Source organism: Megascapheus bottae, chromosome 29 (genome assembly GCF_031878675.1).
Source record: "Megascapheus bottae isolate mThoBot1 chromosome 29, mThoBot2.hap1, whole genome shotgun sequence".
Classification (NCBI taxonomy): domain Eukaryota; kingdom Metazoa; phylum Chordata; class Mammalia; order Rodentia; family Geomyidae; genus Megascapheus; species Megascapheus bottae.
In genome coordinates this window covers 14949315-14970052 of record NC_143537.1, presented here as the reverse complement: position 1 = coordinate 14970052, position 20738 = coordinate 14949315, and the positions used below count along the sequence as shown (strand labels likewise).

At 41.5% G+C, this 20738-nt stretch overlaps 1 protein-coding gene and 1 long non-coding RNA gene across 6 annotated transcripts in view; one reads left to right on the top strand and one right to left on the bottom strand.

The window, feature by feature from the left end:
• Positions 1 to 20738, bottom strand: part of Rad50 (RAD50 double strand break repair protein) — a 49725-nt gene that overhangs the window by 1583 nt on the left and 27404 nt on the right. The window contains exons 14-24 of the mRNA XM_090320776.1: positions 16928 to 17117; positions 16707 to 16833; positions 16086 to 16279; positions 14462 to 14572; positions 13174 to 13266; positions 12975 to 13088; positions 12275 to 12402; positions 10355 to 10579; positions 2098 to 2183; positions 1640 to 1782; positions 35 to 168 (exon numbers count right to left, since the gene is read on the bottom strand). Of these exons, the coding sequence (XP_090176902.1) occupies positions 35 to 168; positions 1640 to 1782; positions 2098 to 2183; positions 10355 to 10579; positions 12275 to 12402; positions 12975 to 13088; positions 13174 to 13266; positions 14462 to 14572; positions 16086 to 16279; positions 16707 to 16833; positions 16928 to 17117 (1545 nt within the window). The remainder of the gene's footprint in view (positions 1 to 34; positions 169 to 1639; positions 1783 to 2097; positions 2184 to 10354; positions 10580 to 12274; positions 12403 to 12974; positions 13089 to 13173; positions 13267 to 14461; positions 14573 to 16085; positions 16280 to 16706; positions 16834 to 16927; positions 17118 to 20738) is intronic.
• The window catches only part of LOC150044848 (uncharacterized), a 51492-nt gene that overhangs the window by 11549 nt on the left and 19205 nt on the right, over positions 1 to 20738 (top strand). For 4 of the 5 annotated variants that reach the window (XR_016533032.1, XR_016533034.1, XR_016533033.1 and 1 more), the window contains one exon: positions 7267 to 7402. This is a non-coding gene — a long non-coding RNA (uncharacterized LOC150044848). Of the gene's footprint in view, positions 1 to 7266; positions 7430 to 20738 lie in introns of those variants that run through there. The other variant, XR_016533031.1, reaches the window with a different exon arrangement.

Sequence of the window (20738 nt, the reverse complement as noted above, 5' to 3'; positions counted from 1 at the left end):
CTTAACACACTGCCCCCAAAGTTGAGACACTTACTCAACCAGAGCATGTGCAAGAGATTCAATGTTTTCTCTGTCAAGGTTTGTTGTTGGTTCATCCAAGGCAAGGATGCCACAATTCAGACAGAATGTCTCTGCCAGTGCTAGGCGGATGATGAGTGACGCCAAGACCTGAAAGAAAAAAAGGGCAGGGGGAGAGGCTGTAACAGACACAGCAGAGCTGGCACAATCTCTGGAAGGGAAAGGAGGAGAAATGTCCCAGAGTCCCTCGAGTTAGGGAAATCACTGTGCGAGGTATACACATATGCACTCCAGAGAAAGGAGAACCAGCAGCTGTATTCTCCAGGCCAAACATTTGCAATGAAAAGGCTGTAGTCACTCCATTAAAAAAAAACGCCCCGTGGTACCAAAATTTGCATGCTTAAGTTTTATGCATGCTTAACATTAAGACTTTAAGTAAAAGGATATTAACATGAGATTCTCTCATGTTTTGTGGTTCCAAAGCACCAGGTATGATGTTCTATTCCATGCTGAAACGTTTGACCCAATGACTTTTCTCTTTTTTTTGAGAAAGTATCAGGATGAGCATAAAAGTATGGCTTTATTTAACCTCACATGCAAGAAATCCAGGTAACAGATGCCATCAGGCGTTCTGCATGGTCAGTACTAACCCTGATTCAGCGGAAGCTATCTGAGAGTATGGACACTGAGCTATGGGTTTAAGACCCCGTGGGGCAGGGTGTGTGTGTCTCAAGTGGCAGAGTACAGGCCTAGCAAGCGAGTCCTTTTGATTCAATCTCCAGGACCACCAAAAGGGGGAAAAGTAAGGAGGATAGGGACTAGGATGGATAAAATATAAACTTTTTGGGATAGTTCTAAACAGAGCTTGAAAGGCATCTTCGCTGCCCGGAGCAGCGTGGCAGGTTACAGAAAGCCCAGTCATCACTGAGGATAGGTAGCTCCTTCCTGCCTTTGAACTGCACTGCTTCCTAGCCCGTAGGGCCTCCACGAAAGCCAGTGTGGGGCAGGGAGGGGCCCACCACACTCACTGAGAGAAGCTTTTTGCTAAGTTTTTGCTTGAAAGCCGTTTTAATCTGGAGATCATAGTTAAAGACTATGATTATCTAGGATGGAAGTTATCTCAGGATCATTAGAGTTAACCCAGAAATCTTTGTGCCAAAGAACCTAGCCTGTTCCTGGGTTACAGGTCTCATGTTCTGACTACCCTCTCCATGATCTTTGTTTCATATCTGACAGGGGTTCTTTAGAGGCCCCATGGTCAGCTGACCAGATGTGACTGTGTCTTTGTCAATGGGCAGCAGAGGCCCATGGGTGTACCAATGCCACTGGCTCGCTGGTGTATCTGGACCAAGCAAGAGTTCTTCCTGTACAGTGGGTATGTTACCAGTGAGACTCAAGAGGCTGGAATGCCATCATCTGGCTCAACCTAGACTCTTATGTGCTAAGCTATGTTCAGCAGTGTCATCACTGTTAATTACTTGTGGCGATATTCTCCCATTCTTGACTTCAGAAATCAGAATGCATCCTGCACTTCCTTTTTGGCACATGCAGTAGTGGCAAGGGCTGCCCTTGGTGTATGGCACTGTCCTTCAGTTTGTAAGGTGGGTCGATTAATACCTACCTTTTGTCCAGCACTGCATCGTCCTCGCATGTCCAAGGCTGTGTCTCCCTTTAGCATCACCACTCGGTAGTTGTAATTCCTCCTTTTATCAGAAGCTGACACATTTTCATCAGCATCTGACCGAATTTCTATGTATTCAATGTCTGAAAGAGAACATTTTAAGGGCATTTACACTCTGCAGCATTTTGTTACAAACGTCAAATAGCCTTGAGAGCAACAGTGGTAGGTTCTATTTCTATTTTCTGTGGCTGGGTGGATGGAAGAGCCTGACAGAGCCAGAAGCAACGGGGACCCCGCAACCTTCCAGCCCTGTAGGTCCCAGCTCTGTCTTTTTTCCAGGAAAACTTTACTAAGAATTCTTAGAAAATACCGGGGTTCAGGGAGTTAATGCTGGCAAGGTAAGAAGGGAGTATGTGTCAGGGCTTTGGGGACTGGCACGTCCAACACCTTCTAATTACCTTGTCCTCGGTAGGTACTTCGCCAAAGATCACGAATAATTTTGTTGATTTCTTCCATTTTCATACTGTGAAATTTCATTATTGCTCTGGGGAAAAAAAGCCATTGACTGGTATTTTCATAACAAAAGTAATATGTACTTATTTACATATGTATATGCATGTCCATATTATATATGTAATATCACAAAATAGCTTCCTCATACTTCCTTTTGGCCCTGGAATGCCCTGCCCCATTCTTCAAGCATCTAAACGTACACACTACAGCCGCCTTAGGAAGCCAAAAAACGTCACTCCAGTGGTGAGTCGGCCAGCATCACTGCCTCTTCACTGTAAGGAGGATCTGGGGTGGACTCACTCCCATCTTTGCCCTCTTATCTGATATATACAAATAAAGAAACTCAGCAATGCTACTGTCTGCAGAATCATTTCATGATCTTCCGGTTCACCAGCCAGAGAAAAAGAAATGACTCAACATAAACATATCAGATGAAGGATTCTTGAGTTAGTAGAGCCTGGAAAAACCATATTCTTCTTCTTGATGAGATTGCAACAAGCCTCCATTTTCCACTTTACACATCTTTCTCAACTTAACATTTTATACTACGTTCAAATAGACAAAACACCTAAAAAATGAAGCATGATATTCTTGGAATCAATCCTTATTTTTTTTTTTTAAAGCTTCAAGAAGCTAGTTTTAGTGTGGAGAATAAACTCCCGGTGTAACAGGCTTAACCAGGGTGCACTGTCTTGGACCTGAATCCCGGTACAACAGCAAGGGTGGTACATGCTGGCCATGGACGGGTAGGTCTGTGGAGACCAGCACCACTGGACATAGTCCCACCAGAAGAGCCACACCCTCTTAAGGGCCACATGTCCCTGTTCTTCCTGGTGTGGAGTTAACTGCCATGTTTTGCAAGGCTTTGGGGATGATGACGATAGAATTTAGTTAATATTAGTGAACATTTAAAATAGCCATTGTCATTTAGTCCTTAACTCAGTATAAGAACTGATCTCTGAAAAAAAATTCGTCTCTGATTACCATGAACAAAGCAAACTCAATGAAATTAATAACTTGCATTGAAAAGTTAAATTACGACATTTTTGTGAGAGTGTTATTAAACCTTCAAGATATACCTACCCCCCCCAACTATAAAGTCCAAAGAACAACAAAGTATAGGCGCTTTTTTTTTTTTTGCTTAAGAAAAATATTCTAAAGGTACCAAAAAATAGTTGACCAAGAAAGAGTGTGGGGATGTGGCTTAGAGAAAGAGTACTTCCCTAGCACTCCTGGGTTTGATTCCTCAGTACCATATACACAGAAAATGCCAGGAGTAGCACTGTGGCTCAAGCAATATAAAGTGCCAGCCTCGAGCACAGAGCCTCGGACAGTGCCCAAGCCCTGAGTTCAAGTTCCAGGACTGGAAAAATAAAGCTGAAAATGAAACTGCCAGAAGGTGTCTCAATTTTAGGATTGGTGAGTTTTTTTTTTTTTTAAGCCTGTTTATTCTAATAGTGTTATAGAACAAAATTTCCCAGTCTGTGAAATTCCATAATGGCAATATTTGAGAATGAACTGCAATTCACTTTTGTAAATTACTATAAATATGCATACATACACGGAAATTTTTTTAGCTTATATAATACTAAAAAAACTACCCAGAATTGTATTCATGAGAAATTAATTACTGAACTAAAAAGTATATTTTCAAGGTACAAAATAATTCATAGCCATCCTATAAAAATATACATCTCCCAAGTAAAGTACCTAGGATCATGGGTCATTAAATACTGGATTCATTAAATGCATATTTTTTTCATCTATCTTAATAAGGGAACACTTTCTGGAGAGAGAGGGAGAGAGTGTGTGGTGGGGGGGGGGGGCGTGCACATGCGCGCACCAGTACTGAGATTCTCTCCTACCTACTCTTCCATCAACACTCTGATTTTGGGTTAACTGCTTCTCACTAGCATGAATTTTCTGAACATGAGTTAGGTATGAGCCATAGGTACAAGATTTCCTGTATTTCTTACATTCATAAGGTTTTTCACCAAGGTGAATTCTCTGTTTAGTAAGTTATGATCACTGACTAAAGGGCTTTCCACAACCAATATATATACTCTTGGTCTTTTCAGTACTGTGAATTCGCTGATGTTGGTGAGACCTTTTAATAAAGCACAGAATTGAGAAGCCATAAATAAAAGACTTGACTGCAATAAATAAGATTTGAATATAATAAAAAGTTACCACCGGCCCTGTAAAGTTAAATGAGAAACCAAATAGTTAATGTCTGTGAGAAAGATTAATATCCAAAAAAGTGGTACAAATCACACAAAAAACGGGGGTGGGGACAACCTAGGGGAAAAATGGTTTAAGATAGGCAATTCTCAGAAAAATGCAGCCAGCTAACCTATGGAAAGATAGTTCACCTCACTAGTAAGGAGGCAAGTGCAAATGAGAGTATCTTCCATGCAACATAATGGCAAATGTGAAGATGGAAGTTATCAGACACGGGATATGGCCACTTTCCCATACAAATGGTGGAAGGCAGTTGAGACATTAATACATGCTAAAAATGAACACAGCCTCTGATCATAACTCCATTTCTAAGAAGCTATCTTTTTGGTATATCTGCATAAATGTGCAAAGACATAGTGAAGCATAATCAGCAGTAGCTAACTTCAAAAAAAAAAAACTTCCTCAAATGTCTATCAGTGGTTGAATAGTTAATATCTACAGAGTGTGCATCTATTAAAAATGAGGTGCACACACAAAATTTTAAATTTCACCTGTTCAGTGAACAGATTCACAGAGAAATACGGCATGATCCACATTGTAAAGGCATTGTAGAAAAAATGAAAAGAGGTCACCACATCACAGGTGGTGTCGAGTGTGGAGTGAGTGAGGCGCTGCTGTGGGAATGGAGTCTACCCACAGGTAGACTCTTCGCAAAGTCATGAAGTGTGGAGATGCCAGTCTCCAACACCAGGCCAAGGGGGCGAAATGACAGAAGATATTTGGGACTGTGGATATGGGCAAATGTCATTTCTGGGAAGGCAGCATCAGTTAACGCTCCAAAGAGTGCAGAAAAACGTGGGTTGTCTTCATGAGTATCAAGAAGTGAAAAAGGAAAGCCAACTTCCTACAGTGAGAGCGACAGGAAACACCACCTTAAGGAAGGTCTTTGCTAGGCTGGTGCTTTACTACTTGAGCCACACCTCTAGCCTTGCCTTTTGCTGGTCATTATGTATTCTTATAATGGAGTATGGAGCCATAAAGTACTACAGCTGTTATGATTAGTGCTGTAATAAACTCACCTATGCAGCTATCTATTGTATCCTGACATTCCTTCAGATACACATCCAAGAGTGGTACTGCTAAGTCATATGGAAGCCCTATTTTGAGTATTCTGAGGAAACCTAAACTGTCTTTTTTTTTTTTTTTTTTTTGCCAGTCCTGGGCTTGAGCTCAGGGCCTGAGCACTGTCCTTGGACTTTCTCAAGGCTAGAGCTCTACCACTTGAGCCTCAGCACCACTTCCGGCTTTTTAAACTGTCTTCTTTAGTGTGTACACTAACTTGTTCTTGGAACATTTGTGGCAGTTCAGGGATCTTCCTGCTGCTCTGAAGGCCACTTCTCTAACTCAGGACCTGGCCACTAGCATAGAACCAAACATTTGATTGAGATGGAGCCATGAAAAAAAAGATGTCAGGGCTTACAGGAATATCTAGACCACACCACAACTTCCGCCTCCAGAAGATCTGGCCAGCTCTTGCTTCCTTCCCTAAATAAGCCATCTCCAGAACTCAAGCCACCCTATCAATGTGCAAAATCTATCCTCTCATGCTATCACAATATCATGAGATATCCTATCCTAGTACAAAATCTGAACTGAAGCTCAATTAGGAATGCGCAAAGAAACAAATCTTGAACTGGATTTCCCCAGTCTCAATTTATCTCACTGACACTAATTGGAAAGAAAATACATAGGAACTTTTTTCCTAGTAGAAGTACTTAATGAAAAACCACAGTTGAAAAAAGCAGTAAAGATACAAAAGCATTCTCCAAAATATCCTCATCCTTATATTGAAAAATAGACACAAATTCGAAATACACAGGTTCCTGAAAAGCTGGCGATGTCACTTTGGCATTGACTGCCATTCCCTACTGCCCTGCAGTGTACACTGGGGAACCTCTTGCCCCAGCATTTGGTGGCACATGTGATCGTGTGTAAGGGGGATGGTATCCTGTTTCTTTTACTTAGCAAAAATTAAAATCCTTAATCTGCCAAATTTCTGTTGCCATCTTTTTCATGTAAAAACTATTAGAACCAGGGGCTAGGAGTTTGGCCTAGCAGTACAGTGCCTGTGTAGCATGCATGGAGACCTGGGTTTGATTCCTCGGTCCCATATACATAGAAAAAGCCAGAAGTGGTGCCGTGATTCAAGTGGTAGAGCCCTAAGCTTGAGGAAAGCCCAAGGACTAGTAAAAAAAAAAAAAAATTAGAAGCATTCAACTAATTTCCTTTAGCTGACTCTCTTTCAAGCATCAGCTTGTACAATCAATTAGGCAGTGTTCACTATTGCAAGATAAACGTTAAAAAAAGAAAACAGCCGGGCACAGTGGCTCATGCCTGTAATCCTAGCTTAGCTACTCAGGAGGCTGGGATCTGAGGATCAAGGTTCAAAGCCAGCCTGAGCATTAAAGATCATGAGACTCATCTCCAATTAACCACTAGAAAAATGGAAACAGTACTGTAACTTAAGGGGTAGGGCGGTAGTCTTGACCTAAAGAGGTCAGGAACAGCGCCCAGGCCCTGGGTTCAAGTCCCATGACTGACAAAAAACAAAACAAACAAAATGTCCCTTGCTACTTTTTGGTTTTGTAATCTGTCTTTCCCTAATGTAACTCAAATAAAACTATAGATTATCCACTGGCAAGCCAAGGATGAATAAAGTACTTGTCCACAGCTCCCCCTGGATGCAGGGCCCAGAGCTGCTGCCATCTACAAAACTAGAGGTTGCAGGTCTCTACTGACAGAAGTATGACCTCATAAGCAGTTTCCATATCTGGAAAAAAATGAAAGCAGAACATCCCAACTGAATTTAAATTGATGAGTTCTAAGTGAGGTAATACATTCTAAATGATGCATCTTTTCCTCTTATCTTCCAGTGTCTCTGGCCACTGCCCATTTACACTGAGTGATGCTTTCTGATGATTACTAACAGCAGATGACAATCAGCTCTTCTTGAAAACGCACCACCAGTTTCCTGTGTTACCTTAAATAGACAGTTGAATGCAACCATGACACTGACTGCATGCTTCATTCTAAGAGGTGAAATGAGGGAAATTTCAGGTCTCTTTCTTCTGGGGGAGAAGGCAAAAATTTAGGCTCACAGAACAAGCCTTGAGAAGTACACTCATTGTTTTCCAAAATAAGATACAAACTCAAGTTTGGGGGAAATTTGAGCCACTTTTCTTCTCATTTAAAAGAATCCATCTGATTACTTGCTCCTTAAGCAAGCCTACACTACTAGAAAGTACCCCAGCACCGCCCAGCCCACTGCTCCTGCTCAGCATGATAGCCGAGGCACTTTCCTTTGGGCAACTGCCCTTGTTTTCGTCTTCATTTAGGCCAGGTCAAACGCTGGAGGCTCCCCCATGCTGCCTCTCGTCTCAGAATAGGTGAATAGATTAAAAAAAAAAAAAAAGTAGACGAGGGCTGGGAGTTTGACCTAGTGGTAGAGTGCTTGCCTAGCATGCATGAAGACCCAGGTTCAATTCCTAAGTACCACATACATAGAAAAAGCCAGAAGTGGTGCTTTCGCTCAAGTGGTAGAGCTCTAGCCTTGAAAAAGCCCAAGGACAGTGCTCAGGCCCTGAGTTCAAGCCCTAAGACTGGCAAGAAAAAAAAAATAGATGAGCATTTGCCTTATTGAGGGACCTCGTCTGGTTCATTCCTGCTATCACTGGCTCTCTAGGTAAGCAGGGACAGCTGGAGGGCTCCAGGTGTAATGTTCTATTTAGTTAACCTCGAGACCCCAGAGGCACATTGACAACAATATGCCATAGGCAGGAGGAAACCTTATACTTGGCTAGGCAAATAACCTACCACTTGAACCATGACCTTTTTTGCTTTATTTATTCAGATAGACTTATCAGGGCTTTTGCCAAGAGCTAGCCACAGATCAAGAACCTTCTGCTTGTGATTCCCAGAGAAAAATCAGTTTATATGCTTGATGTAAATTTGTGAGTATCCTCAAAAAAAAAAAAATGCCAGCAGTGCACCAGTGGCTTTTTGTAATCCTAGCTACTCATGAAGCTAGGTTTGAAGGGAACATTTGCCAGAAAAATGGAGGTGGCACGTGGTACAAAGTGGTAGAGCACTAGTTTTGAGTGAAAAAGCTCAAGGACAGAACCCAGGCTCTTAGTTCAAGCAAGCCCCGCCACTAGATGGACGAATGGATAGACAGACAGATGAGATATATAAGATAGAGCCAGGTGCAGTCGTTAGCACCTCTAATCCTAACTTCTCAGGAGGCTGAGATCTGAGGATTCCAGTTCAAAGCGAGCCCGGGCACTAAAGACCTTGAGACTCATCTCTAATTAATCACTAGAAAATAGGAAGTAGCACTGTGGCTCTATGGATAGGGCAGTAGCCTTGAACTGAAGAGCTCAGAGACAGTGCCCAGGACCAGAGTCCAAGTCCCAGAACTGGAAGAAAAAGAAAAAAAAAGATCTATGGTGTAGGAGGCTAAGCCCTGAATTGAAGCAAGACCAAAATGAATCTATCAGTCACTCAATCTACCATAAGATCTAGCTGTCACACTTCCAGGTATATATCCAGTGTACCCATCCATGGTTACTGTGGCACTACTCGTAACAGTTAAGTCATGCCAGTAGCGTGGATGCCCGCACACAATGTACCATTACTCAACTATAATGAAGAAATTTTGTCATTTTCATGGAATGGGAGGATAATCTGTCCAATGAAGTTAGGTAGAAACAGAGAGGCAAATACCCCCAATATAGGACCTGAAAACAATACAAGCTAAAGAACTTGATCAGCGTATACCATATGAATATATGGAAACAGCAGTGAGCCCTACTGCTATGACCAACTAATATGCTTCATAAAATAATCTTAAACAAAAAAAGAGGGACTCTAAATGAAAGCCACAACGGTTTACCACTTTTAAATCCATTAGATTAGCAAATACCAAGGAACTGACAAAGTTAATGGAAGACTTCACAATGAAAACTTATCTGTTGGGAGTGTAAGACCGTATGACATGTGGAAAAAAATGAATGTTCTGTAAAGGGCAGCATATTCTGATCCTGTGGCCATACTGTCACCTCATTATAACTGTCCTCTAGAAGACAGAACAAGAATGTTTCTAGTGTCAGAACTTCTATTTGTAAAAAAAAAAAAATCCAGCCATAGAAGAATGTGTATACATTAGTACATATTCACAGTACAATGCTATATGCCTATGCAAATAAATGAACTAGAGTAGAGTTACTAAACGGCACATCCTAGGATACTAGAAATTCAATACCATGTCTTAAAAGCTCAAAACCCAAAACACATGTAAGAAACTTAGTTTTCAAGCAGTAGAAAGCAAGAATTCCTGCTGGAAAGCTGGCAAGAAAGGCCTGTAAGAACCAGACGTGGGCGGTCCATGCCTGTCACCCTAGCTACTCAGGAGGCTGAGCTCTGAGAATCATAGTTTGAAGCCAGCTCTGGCAGGAAAACCCATGAGACACTTGAAATAATCACAGAAAAAGCTAGAGGTGGCAGCATTGTGGCTCGAGTGATAGAGCTAGCCTTAAGCAAAAAGGAGATCAGAGATGATACCCAGACCTAGACTTCAAGCCCCAAGACTGGCAACAAAAGAAAGTCATTGAGGCTCTTACCTCCAATTTACCACCAGAAAACCATAAGTACAGCTGTGGCTCAAAGTGGTAGAGTGCTATCCTTGAGCAGAAGAGCTCAGGAACAGGGCTAAGGTCCTGAGTTTCAAACCCCAGGACCAAAAAGAAAAGAGCCTTTAAGTGATTCCTGTCTGTGACAATGGTAAAGTTCTGAGGTGGTTCAGGGAAGATGGTATATGGGTACTCACACTTAATGTACTTTAAACCTAACAACTTAATAGACATATTGATAAGATATATATGGAATACATTAAAAGGAAGATGACTCTAGTGACTATGCTAGTAGTTTACTATATAGGAACCAAATCTCCAGGCTCATACTTACTGGTCAAGGGTTTTATAATAAATGTCCAGATCCTTGTTCACAAGCTCTGTTGTCCTCATAATAATCATCATTTCTCGATACTTTTCCTCAGCATCCCGAAACTGAGGATCTCGAAGTTCTTTCTTAAAGTGAATGATTTCTTCTTCATAACCCTTCTGTCGTCCTAAGGCTAAACTATGGTTTCTTTTTATACTTTCTATCTTGTCTTCCACCTGCTGATGTTCCCTAGAAGAGGGAAAATGACAAATCAGGATCACTAGTTTTTAAACAAACAAAAGCAGAAATACCATCTTCTTTCTTTTTTGGGGTAGGAGGCTTGAGGTTTGAACTCAGGGCTTCATTAGGCAAGTTCTTTAGCCATACCTCCAGCACGTGTTGTTTTTGTACTATTCTGAATAGATAGCCTGGACTTACAACTCTGACTTAGGCTTTCTACATAAATGTTGGTTCAGATGGGGTCTTAGGGACTTTTTGCTTAGGCTACTCTCTAACCATAACTCCTTTCATCTCAACCTCCTGAGACAGATCCTGTCCTCCTGATCTCAGCCTCTGCAGTTAGGATTATAGGCCTAGATCATCCATCTCTTTCAAGAGCCATTCTTCTTATCTATCAGTATATGGAGTTTCTCTCGTTTTTGTTTTGTTTTGTCTGTCCTGGGGCTTGAACTCAGGGACTAGGCACTGTCCTTGGACTTTCTCCAGGCTAGCACTCTACCATTTGAGCCACAGCACCACTTCTGGCTTTTTTTGTGTATGTGGTCCTGAGGAATTGAACCCAGGTCTTCATGCATGCTAGGCAGGCACTCTACCACTAGGCCATACTACCGGCCCTCTTTCCTTGCTTTTTAAGGCTTCATTATTAAACAATTTTTTTCAAATCTTTGCTGCATGTAAGTTTCTGAATAGCTAGTTTTTATGTACCAGGATCTCACAGAATTCATAAGACAAGACTGGGTGTGGTGGCTAAGGAGGCTGAGATCTGAGGATAGCAGTTCAAAGCCAGCCCAGGCACTAAAGTCCGTGAGACTCTTATCTCCAATTAACCACCCAAAAACTGGAAGTGGCGCTGTGGCTCAAGGGGTAGACCAGTAGCCTTGAGCTGAAGAGCTAAAAGACAGTGCCCAGGCCCAGAGTTCAAGCCCCATAACCCACCCATATGAATATATATATATATATATATATATATATATATATATATATATTCATAAGCCATTGTAAGGCAGACTAGGGGACAAAATGAAGTACAATACAGCCAGGTGTCCATGTTTCTGTAAATCTCAGGGATATTAGGCTAAGGTTTAAATTCTTTTGTAAAACAGGCACTGAATTTCTTCAAGATAAGAATATTTAACTACAGACTATTTTTATGCTGGGTATGGAGACACATGTCTATAATCCCAGCTCTCCAAAGATAAAAGAGGTTTACAAGCTTGAGCCTAGATTATGAGACCCTGATGTTGAAAATAAAACTACCTAACTCGTGGGTGGGGATGGAAGGAAAGAGAGCATGGGGGAGTGACACCGTCCAGAAGGAAATGTGTTCTTTCCCTGAGTTATGTAACTATAACCCCCTGTACATCACCTTTGTAGGAACAATTAAATTTTTGAAGAGAAAAAAGGTGAGAGCCTGACTCAAGAATGAATAAAAGGCTGGGTGCCGATGGCTCACACCTGTAATCTTAGCTTGTCAGGAGGTGTAGATCTGAGGATTGCAATTCAGAGTTACTTGAGCAGAAACGTCTGAGACTCAACTCTTGTCTCCAACTAAGAAGCAAACAAGCCAGAAATGGAGCAGAGACTCAAGCTGTAGAGCACTGGCCTCGCAGACAAAAGCTCAGGGACAAAATTTAGGCGTTAAGTTCAAGCCCCAGGACCAGCCCAAAGTAGGGGGAAAACTTTCCAAACACCATAAAAACATACTTTCTCAGCTGTAGAACTTGCATTTGACCCATTTCCTTCAAATGTTGTTTTCTTTCTTCTTCAACCTCTTTCAGCTCCTCATTTCTTTTTCTTAAAGTAAGGTTGTCTTGTAGCCACCTTTCTTGTATCTAAATATGAAACCATTTAACAAAAATAACCAAACTATTAACAAAAGATCTGTATCAAGAAATTGACTGGTGCTAATTCTGCCTTAGATTTAGTTAAACTGGGAATTGGTTTATTCAGTCAGAAACACAGAGAAAAACATCTAGTATAATAAAATGAAATAAAAGAATGCTGGTGATGCTATGAGTGAAAGATTCTTTTTTTGGACCAGTTCTGGCTTGAGCTCAGGGTCTGAGCACTGCCCCTGGACTTTCTCAAGGCTAGAGCTCTACCACTTGAGCCTCAGCACCACTTCCAGCTTTTTTCTATGTATGTGGTACTGAGGAATCGAACCCGGGTCTTTGTGCATGCTAGGCAAGCATGCTCTCTACCACTAGGCCAAACTCCTGGCCCTTTTTTTCTTTAAGTAGTTGTACAAAGGGATTTCAACTCAGTGTGTCAATTTTATAAGTACAATGCATCTTGATCACTTCCTCATCCTTTATAATTTTCCTCTACCTTTCCCAGCCTCACCACACCCTCAGTTATGTGACTCCGTTGCACGTATATGTAACATTGATTAAAGAAGACCTACCTTCTGTGTGTCAATGTCTTGCCTCATGAGTCCCATTTCTTTACTTATCTTTTCTTTGTGTTTGTCACACTCATTTAGTTGAACTATCACTTTATTAAGTTCAGTTTCTTTTTGCTACCCAAAAAAAAAAAAATGTTTAAGCACAATGAAGTAAAAATATGACCAAATAAATAATTTCAAGCTTTCAAGTTGAAGTTACCTCCTTATAGTTATCTTTTCCATCTTGAATGTAATTTTCAATATCTTTCATATAACCATTAATATTTTTAACCTTCTCTTTGATATCATTCAGCTGTGAAAAAATATTTTAATAAATTTATACAGTGTAAAACCAGGACATTTAATAGTAGAGTACAGTGAAACACTGGATTCAAAGTAAGGAAGGAACTGGAGTTTGTTAATGGGTCATGGGGTTTGAACTCTGGGCCTGGGCGCTGTCCCTGAGCTCTTTGTTCAAGGCTACAGCCCTAACCCTTGAGCTACAGCCCCACTTCCCATTTTCTAGTAATTAATTGGGGATAAGAGTCTCATGGTCTTTAGTGCTCGGACTGGCTGACTTTGAACCAGTGTGATCCTCAGATCTCAGCCTCCTGAGTAGCCACAATTACAGGTGTGAGCCACTGTGTGAGCTGCACTACCAAATTTTTGTGATCTCAGATTAAGTCCTTCCATTACCAGTATAGGAGTCAATTTTTACCTTCCATTCTTGGCCAATGAGCAATTTTTGATTGAGGGGGAGGGAAGATGGGCTGGATGGTGGGAGGGGAGGCAGTCATGGGACTTGAACTCAGTTTGGATGCTGTCCCTGAGCAGCTTTTGCTGAAGGCTTGCACTCTATCACTTGAACCACAGGGCCACTTTTGGCTTTTTCTGTGTAAGTGGTACTGAGAAATCGGACCCAGAGCTTCATGCATGCTAGGCAAGCACTCTACCACTAAGCCACATTCCCAACCCATATTTTTAGTTTATTATTTAATCTAAAAATAATTTTCTAATGCCAAAACTGAGGACTGAGGACTCCGTGATGCAGTGCTTGCCTAGCTCTAGGTTCTATTACCAACACTGAAACACACACACACATACACGTTTACACACATATATACATTAGTCTGAAAATACTATTTTTATCTTATGATGCTATATAGTTATATATGAAATAGATACTAGCTACTCAAGGAGGCTGAGATCTGAGGAACACACACACACACACACACACACACAGCCGGGCACTGGTGGCTCATGCCTGTTATCCTAACTGCTCAGGAGGCTGAATCTGAGGATCACAGTTCAAAACCAGCCCAGGCACAAAAGTCCAGGAGACTTATTCCCAGTGAACTACCAGAAAACTGGAAGTGGCGCTGTGACTCAAAGTACTACTAGTCATGAGCTGAAGAACATGAGCCGCACAACAGACCAAAACAAGACAAAAAACCACCAAAACAAACGCTTAATATAGAAACCTGAAGAGTATGTAAGTGAAATCTTACTTTATCCTGTGCTGTTTTATTGCTTGCATGCTTCCTATCAATTATTTCTTCTTTTTCTTGCTGGAATTTTTCCAATGTGGTTTCTAAAGGGCTTATCTGTTCCTTAGCATCCTAAAGGTATAAAATACATACATCAAGTTTTATATAACATTTCAGTATCTTATTTTAGGTGTCATACATATTTCATGTGCCGGCATCTGCTCGTTTTTTTTTTTTTTTTCCCAGTCCTGGGCTTGAGCTCAGGGCCTGAGCACTGTCCTTGGACTTTCTCAAGGCTAGAGCTCTACCACTTGAGGCTCAGCACCACTTCCGGCTTTTTTTCCTATGTATGTGGTACCAAGGAATTGAACCTGGGTCTTCATGCATGCTAGGCAAGCACTTTAACCACTAGGCCAAACTCCCAGCTCCTCATCTGCTTGTTTTAACAAGCTCCTATTATTTTCTTTTTTGCCAGTCCTGGGGCTTGAATTCAGGGCCTGGGTCTTGTCTCTGAGCTTCTATGTGCTCAAGGCTAGCACTCTACCACTTGAAGCTCCTCATTATTTTCATCGTCCTGTTTCAGATGCAATACCGGCTCCATTCCTGACTGATTCTAAGTCTAGGCTCATGTGCTTTTGACCATGAATTTTTGAGCTTAATACAAATTATAGGTGGGAAGGCTCATTCAGTCCAGACTTCTCTTACAGATAGATGTATGGTAGAACAAGCTTAAGCACATCTAATGTTAATGCTGTAGGTTTCTTAGATAAAATAACTTCTATTTTTTTCTAATTTTTCATGTTCTATTAAGATGGAACTAAAAGATGTTGAAACAAATTGTACAACAAGCATGTAAGCTCCAAGGAATAGACTTGGATGGAACTGTTCAACAGTTTAACCAGGAAAAACATGTCTGTACTTAAGCTTAGGATATTCACAGTATTTTAAGTTAATTAATAAAATACTGATATGTTGGGCCGGGAGCATGGCTTAGTGCTAGAGTGCTCACCTAGCATGCATGAAGCCCTAGGATTGATTCCTCAGTACCACATACACAGAAAAAGCCATAAGTGGCACTGTGGCTCAAGTGGCAAAGCAGTAGCTTTGAGCAAAATGTGTCCAGGGACAGTGCTCAGGCCCTGAGTCCAAGCCCCAGGATTGGCTTTAGAGAGAGAAAGAGGGAGGGAGAAGGGGGGGAGGGGGGGGAGAGGGGAGAGAGGGGAGAGAGGGGTGAGAAAGAGGAGGGAGGAGAGAGGGAGGGGAAGGAAGGGAGAGGGGGGGAAAGAGGAGGGAGAGAAGGGAGAGAGAAGAGATTTGGAATCAAGAGAAAAGAATTCTGTGACAGTGGGAGCCCACTGGACACAATATTTACAGATAATACACGCAGGAGTAGAATACTTACATGGTAATCCACCCACTGCCAGACACCTTCAATAACACAAAGTTCACTGCTCAGTCACACACTTGGTTCCTTACCATAGCCAAGACCCTCCTTTCGGGATCTTACTAGTACGCAAAAATCACACAAAAATTTTTATCATTTTTATTTGAGCCTCACAATAATTGTACTTTTGGCCATACCAGTTAAGATTTCATATAAACGAACAATTGAAAAAAACAAGACATATGATTAGAATATTCTTACCTTGATTTCTCTGCATAAAGACTGAACTTCAGTGGATAATTCCACAGTCTGCTCTTCCAGTTGCTGACGACGTTGTAGATTAGTAGATATGTGAAGTTTTTCTGATTTAAGCTCATTTGTCATACTTTTTAGGTGTTGAATTTGTTCTTGCTGGTCCTGTATAAGCTTGCGATTCAATTCAATCTTACTGGAAACTACACAAAAATAAAGACACAGGGTTTAATATGAGGAAACACTAAGGATGACTGGTATTGCCAGGGTAACTTTATAGATCTGTGTAATTCGTGAAGGCTAAATAAATTTCAGTGGGGGGTCATTTGTAACAAGAGTAGGACTAGAAGCCCTCGATTCCCAGCATGCTTGCTGGACCCTCCTAGCCCATCACTGGTAAAAGTTTCCTGGGGAAGCATGTATGATTGATAAAGAGCTCAACTGCCTCCAACCACCTGCTGCTGCTGTGTGCAAAAACAGTGACATGCTTTTGAGAGAAGAGAAAGAATATACTGGAGCTTGAAGAAAGTCCTTCATTCATGTAATGAGCATGAAATGCATTGTAAAAAGCATGTATCAGCAATGTTAAAAAAAAACCTTTATGGATACAAAGGAAGCAGACTACACTACCTGTATCTAATTTGTGTTGTTTTTCTTGTTTTTCCTGGTTAACTTGTTGAACAGTTCGATCCAAGTCTATTCCTTGTAGCTTGGCTGCATGTTGTGCAATTTTTCTTTCAACATCTTTTAGTTCCATCTTAAATAGAACATTTGAAAAAAATTAAGAGGGGAAAAAATACAAGTTACTTTATCTAAGAAACCTAATACCTAATACAGTACCATGAACTTACCTGGAACCTCTCCATGATTGTAACATCGGTCAAACAGACTTTAGCACTTTCTTCTTCAGGTATTATTGTACCCAAAAGTGTTTCCTGCTCTTCTATGTCATTTTTTAGACGCTGTATGTCTCTATTGACATTTTGAAGTCTGTTTCTTAATTCTGGTATTTCTTTTTCCTTCAAATCAATTATGCTTTGCCTTTGAATAAAACACACAATTAAAAACTATCTGCCACGGGCCAGGAGTTTGGCCTAGTGGTTAAAGTGCTTGCCTAGCATGCATGAAGACCTGGGTTTGATTCCTCGGTACCACATACATAGAAAAAGGCCAGAAGTGGTGCTGAGGCTCGAGTGGTAGAGCTCTAGCTTTGAGAAAGTCCAAGGACAGTGCTCAGGCCATGAGCTCAAGCCCAGGACTGGCAAAAAAGAAAAAAAAGAAAAAAAAAAAAACCCCAAAACCAAAAACTATCTGCCAGGCCGGGAGTTTGGTCTAGTGGTAGAGTGCTTGCCTAGCACGCACGAAGACCCAGGTTCGATTCCCCGGTACCACATACATAGAAAAAAGCTGGAAGTGGTGCTGAAGCTCAAGTGGTAGAGCTCTAGCCTTGAGAAAGTCCAAGGACAGTGCTCAGGCCCTGAGCTCAAGCCCAGGACTGGCAAAGGAAAAAACAAAAAAACCAACTATCTGCCAGTGGTTCACATTTGTTATCTTTACTACTCAGAAGGCTGAAACCTGGAGATCTGAAGTTTCAAAGCCAGCATAGAAAAGTCTACAAGGTTCTAGCTCCTATTAAGCAACAAAAAAGAGAAAGAATATTACTGAGAGCCAAAAAGGAGAGCAAAAGTGTAAAGTCTTGATTTCAAAAAAATCAACTCCAATCAGGTGCGGTAGCTCACGCCTGTAAATCTAGCTACTCAGGATGCTGAGATCTGAGGATTGCAGTTCAAAGCCAGCCCAGGCACTAAAGTCTGTGAGACTCTTTATCTCCAATTAATCATCAGAAAACCAGAAATGGCGCTATGGTTCAAGGGGTAGGGTGGTAGCCTTAAGCTGAAGAGCTCAGGGATAGTGCACAGGCCCAGAGTTCAAACTCCTCCATGACTGACCAAAAAAAAAAAACAAAAACAAAAACAAAAATCACCTTCAAAATAAAACCCACACAAAAACATTTTTCATGATGTTATTATATTTCTTTATAATTAAGAAATACCTTGAGACTATATAAATATCCTGCTTCTTACACTTCTGCCCACTGATTTTTAGCCCCCATTAACAAATTTTGTTTAGAATAATATCTACTGGGGTGTTTGTCAACCTGAGAAATGAAGTCATCAATTAGTTGATCACAGTCACATTCATCTGGGACATCAAGGGCAAACCAGAGCAGGAGGAGCAAAATGGTAGACTGAGAACATTTACTGTTTTCATCCTATGAATGAAAATAATCTGGTAACACAAAAAAAGAACCAAATTCTGAGGAGGGAAAAAGAAAAGAGAAACTACAAGGCATTTCTAGGGACCCAGAAAACCAGAGACTGCAAAGCAGAAGCACATTTGGAGCTGGTGACAGCTCTCCCAGCAAGGGGATGGGATTCTAAAACAAGTGAAAACTATGGTTCTACTGAGAGATCGCCAAATTCAGCTGTGACAAAAATAAACAAATCCCGCAAACCACAGCCAAACCAGGGTCTTAGGAGGGGGGGACTGATCTATTGTGAAGGGGAGAACTGCAAGAACTAAGAAACTGGCCTTCCAGATCCCAGAAAGAAGAAAGCTATCTTGAGAAAGCTGGTCTGGGAGCCTAGGGACAAGAAGCAACCGCAGCACAGCTCCTAAGTCACCTGTGGGGGTGGGGGTGGGGTAGAAGGACCAGCAAGGAATAGCAAAAAAAAAAAAAAGTTTCCTTCAGGAAATCAGCCTGGTGGGCAGCAGAGGGAGAGAGGGAGAGAGGGAGAGAGGGAGACAGGGAGGGAGACAGGGAGGGAGGGAGGGAAAGAGAGGGGGGAGTGTGTGTGTGTGTGTGTGTGTGTATGTGTGTGGAGCGGTGAGCAGCCAAGCAACAGCAGCAGCTCAGACATTGTGCACACATGCTAGAGACAGCAGAGCCACACCACCTATTCTCGGAAACACATATCCTTCATCACTGTGGTATATAGGTTTTGATGCCTTCTTTTATAATAAGTCTAAGATTTTAAAATAATTGTTCTTTACAGAATCTGGTGCAAGCTGGTTGCTGGTGGCTCATGCCTGTAATCCTAGCTACTCAGGAGGCTAAGAGCTGAGAGTCTCAGTTCAAGGCCAGTTCAGACAAGAAAGTCCATGAGACTCACCTCCAGTTTACCACCAACACACCAAAAGTAGAGTTAGGGCTCAATGGTAGAGTGCTAGCTTTGAATGAAAAAGCTAAAGGACAATACCTACACCCTCCTAAATTCAAGCACAGGTATTGGTAACAAAACAAGCAGGCAAGGAATTTCCCCTAGAGAATTGACTGAGCTCTATTAAGCTTCTTTGGTTTTCCCATTTTTATGACATTGATTACATGGGAAGCATAAGCAGGAGAGTTGTAGTTCAATGCTAGCCTAGGCAAATGGTATCAGTGAGACTGTTGCAAAAATAAATCAGATGTAGTAGTAATACAACTATGATAGCAGCAATTTGGAAGTAGCTTGGGAGGTGAAGGCTGGAAGACAGTAGCCTGAGGCTAACCTGAGGAAAACTCCAAGACTCCATCCATCCCGCTAGGCATGGATGGATAGCTCTCAACTAGTTGTAGCTACTTGGGAGATTGAGACTGAAAGATTACAGTTCAAGGCTATCCCAGACAAGAAGTTCAAGAGACCCCCATCTCAACCAATGCCTGGGTACAATGGATAGATGCCTGTCATCAAGGCAACATGGGAAGCTGAAATGCAGAGGATTAGTTTCACGTCAGCCAGGGGAAAAAAAGTTTGAATGAAGATTCCATCTCAACAGAAAAACCACTGGGGACACTACTGGGGTGTGCCTTGTCATTCCAGCTGTAAATAGAAGGACTAAAGTCCAAGCTAGCCTGTGCAAAGTCAAGACCCTAAGCAAAAACACGGTTCAGGTGGTAGAGTATCTAAGTCCAAAGCCCTAAGTTAAAACTTGAATAGTACCCATTAAAAAAATAAATAAGACCCTACCGGAAAAACATTAGACCAAGGTCTATGTTCAAATCTATCAAACTAAATTTTATACACACTTTCTCTGCAGGACACAGATCTGACAAACCAAAAACGTGAGGACTCTTCTGTGTGCACTGTCAACTTCAAGTTTTGGCTGATTTCATCTTTTTCTTTTCAAGAGACTGCTTTTTTTTTTTTTTTTACTCTCAAACTACTGCTCTATCTCCTCATCGTATTCTCTGTGGCCCAAATAATCTTATTTTCACTCTTCATGTTTATTACTAGTTATCTATTGTATAACAAGATATCCTAAAACAACTTCAAGCAAAACACTTATTATTTCTCAGATAACTAAGATTTGGAGATGTGCAATGACACTCAATTTCTCATGAAGTTTCAGTCCAGCTATCAAATAGGGTTGCACTCAACTCAAGAACATGAAATCGGGCCGGGAATTTGGCCTAGTGGTTAAAGTGCTTGCCTAGCATGCATGAAGACCCGGGTTCGATTCCTTGGTACCACATACATAGAAAAAAAGCCGGAAGTGGTGCTGAGGCTCAAGTGGTAGAGCTCTAGCCTTGAGAAACTCCAAGGACAGTGCTCAGACCCTGAGCTCAAGCCCAGGACTGGCCAAAAAAAAAGAACATGAAATCTGCTTCCAAGCTCACTT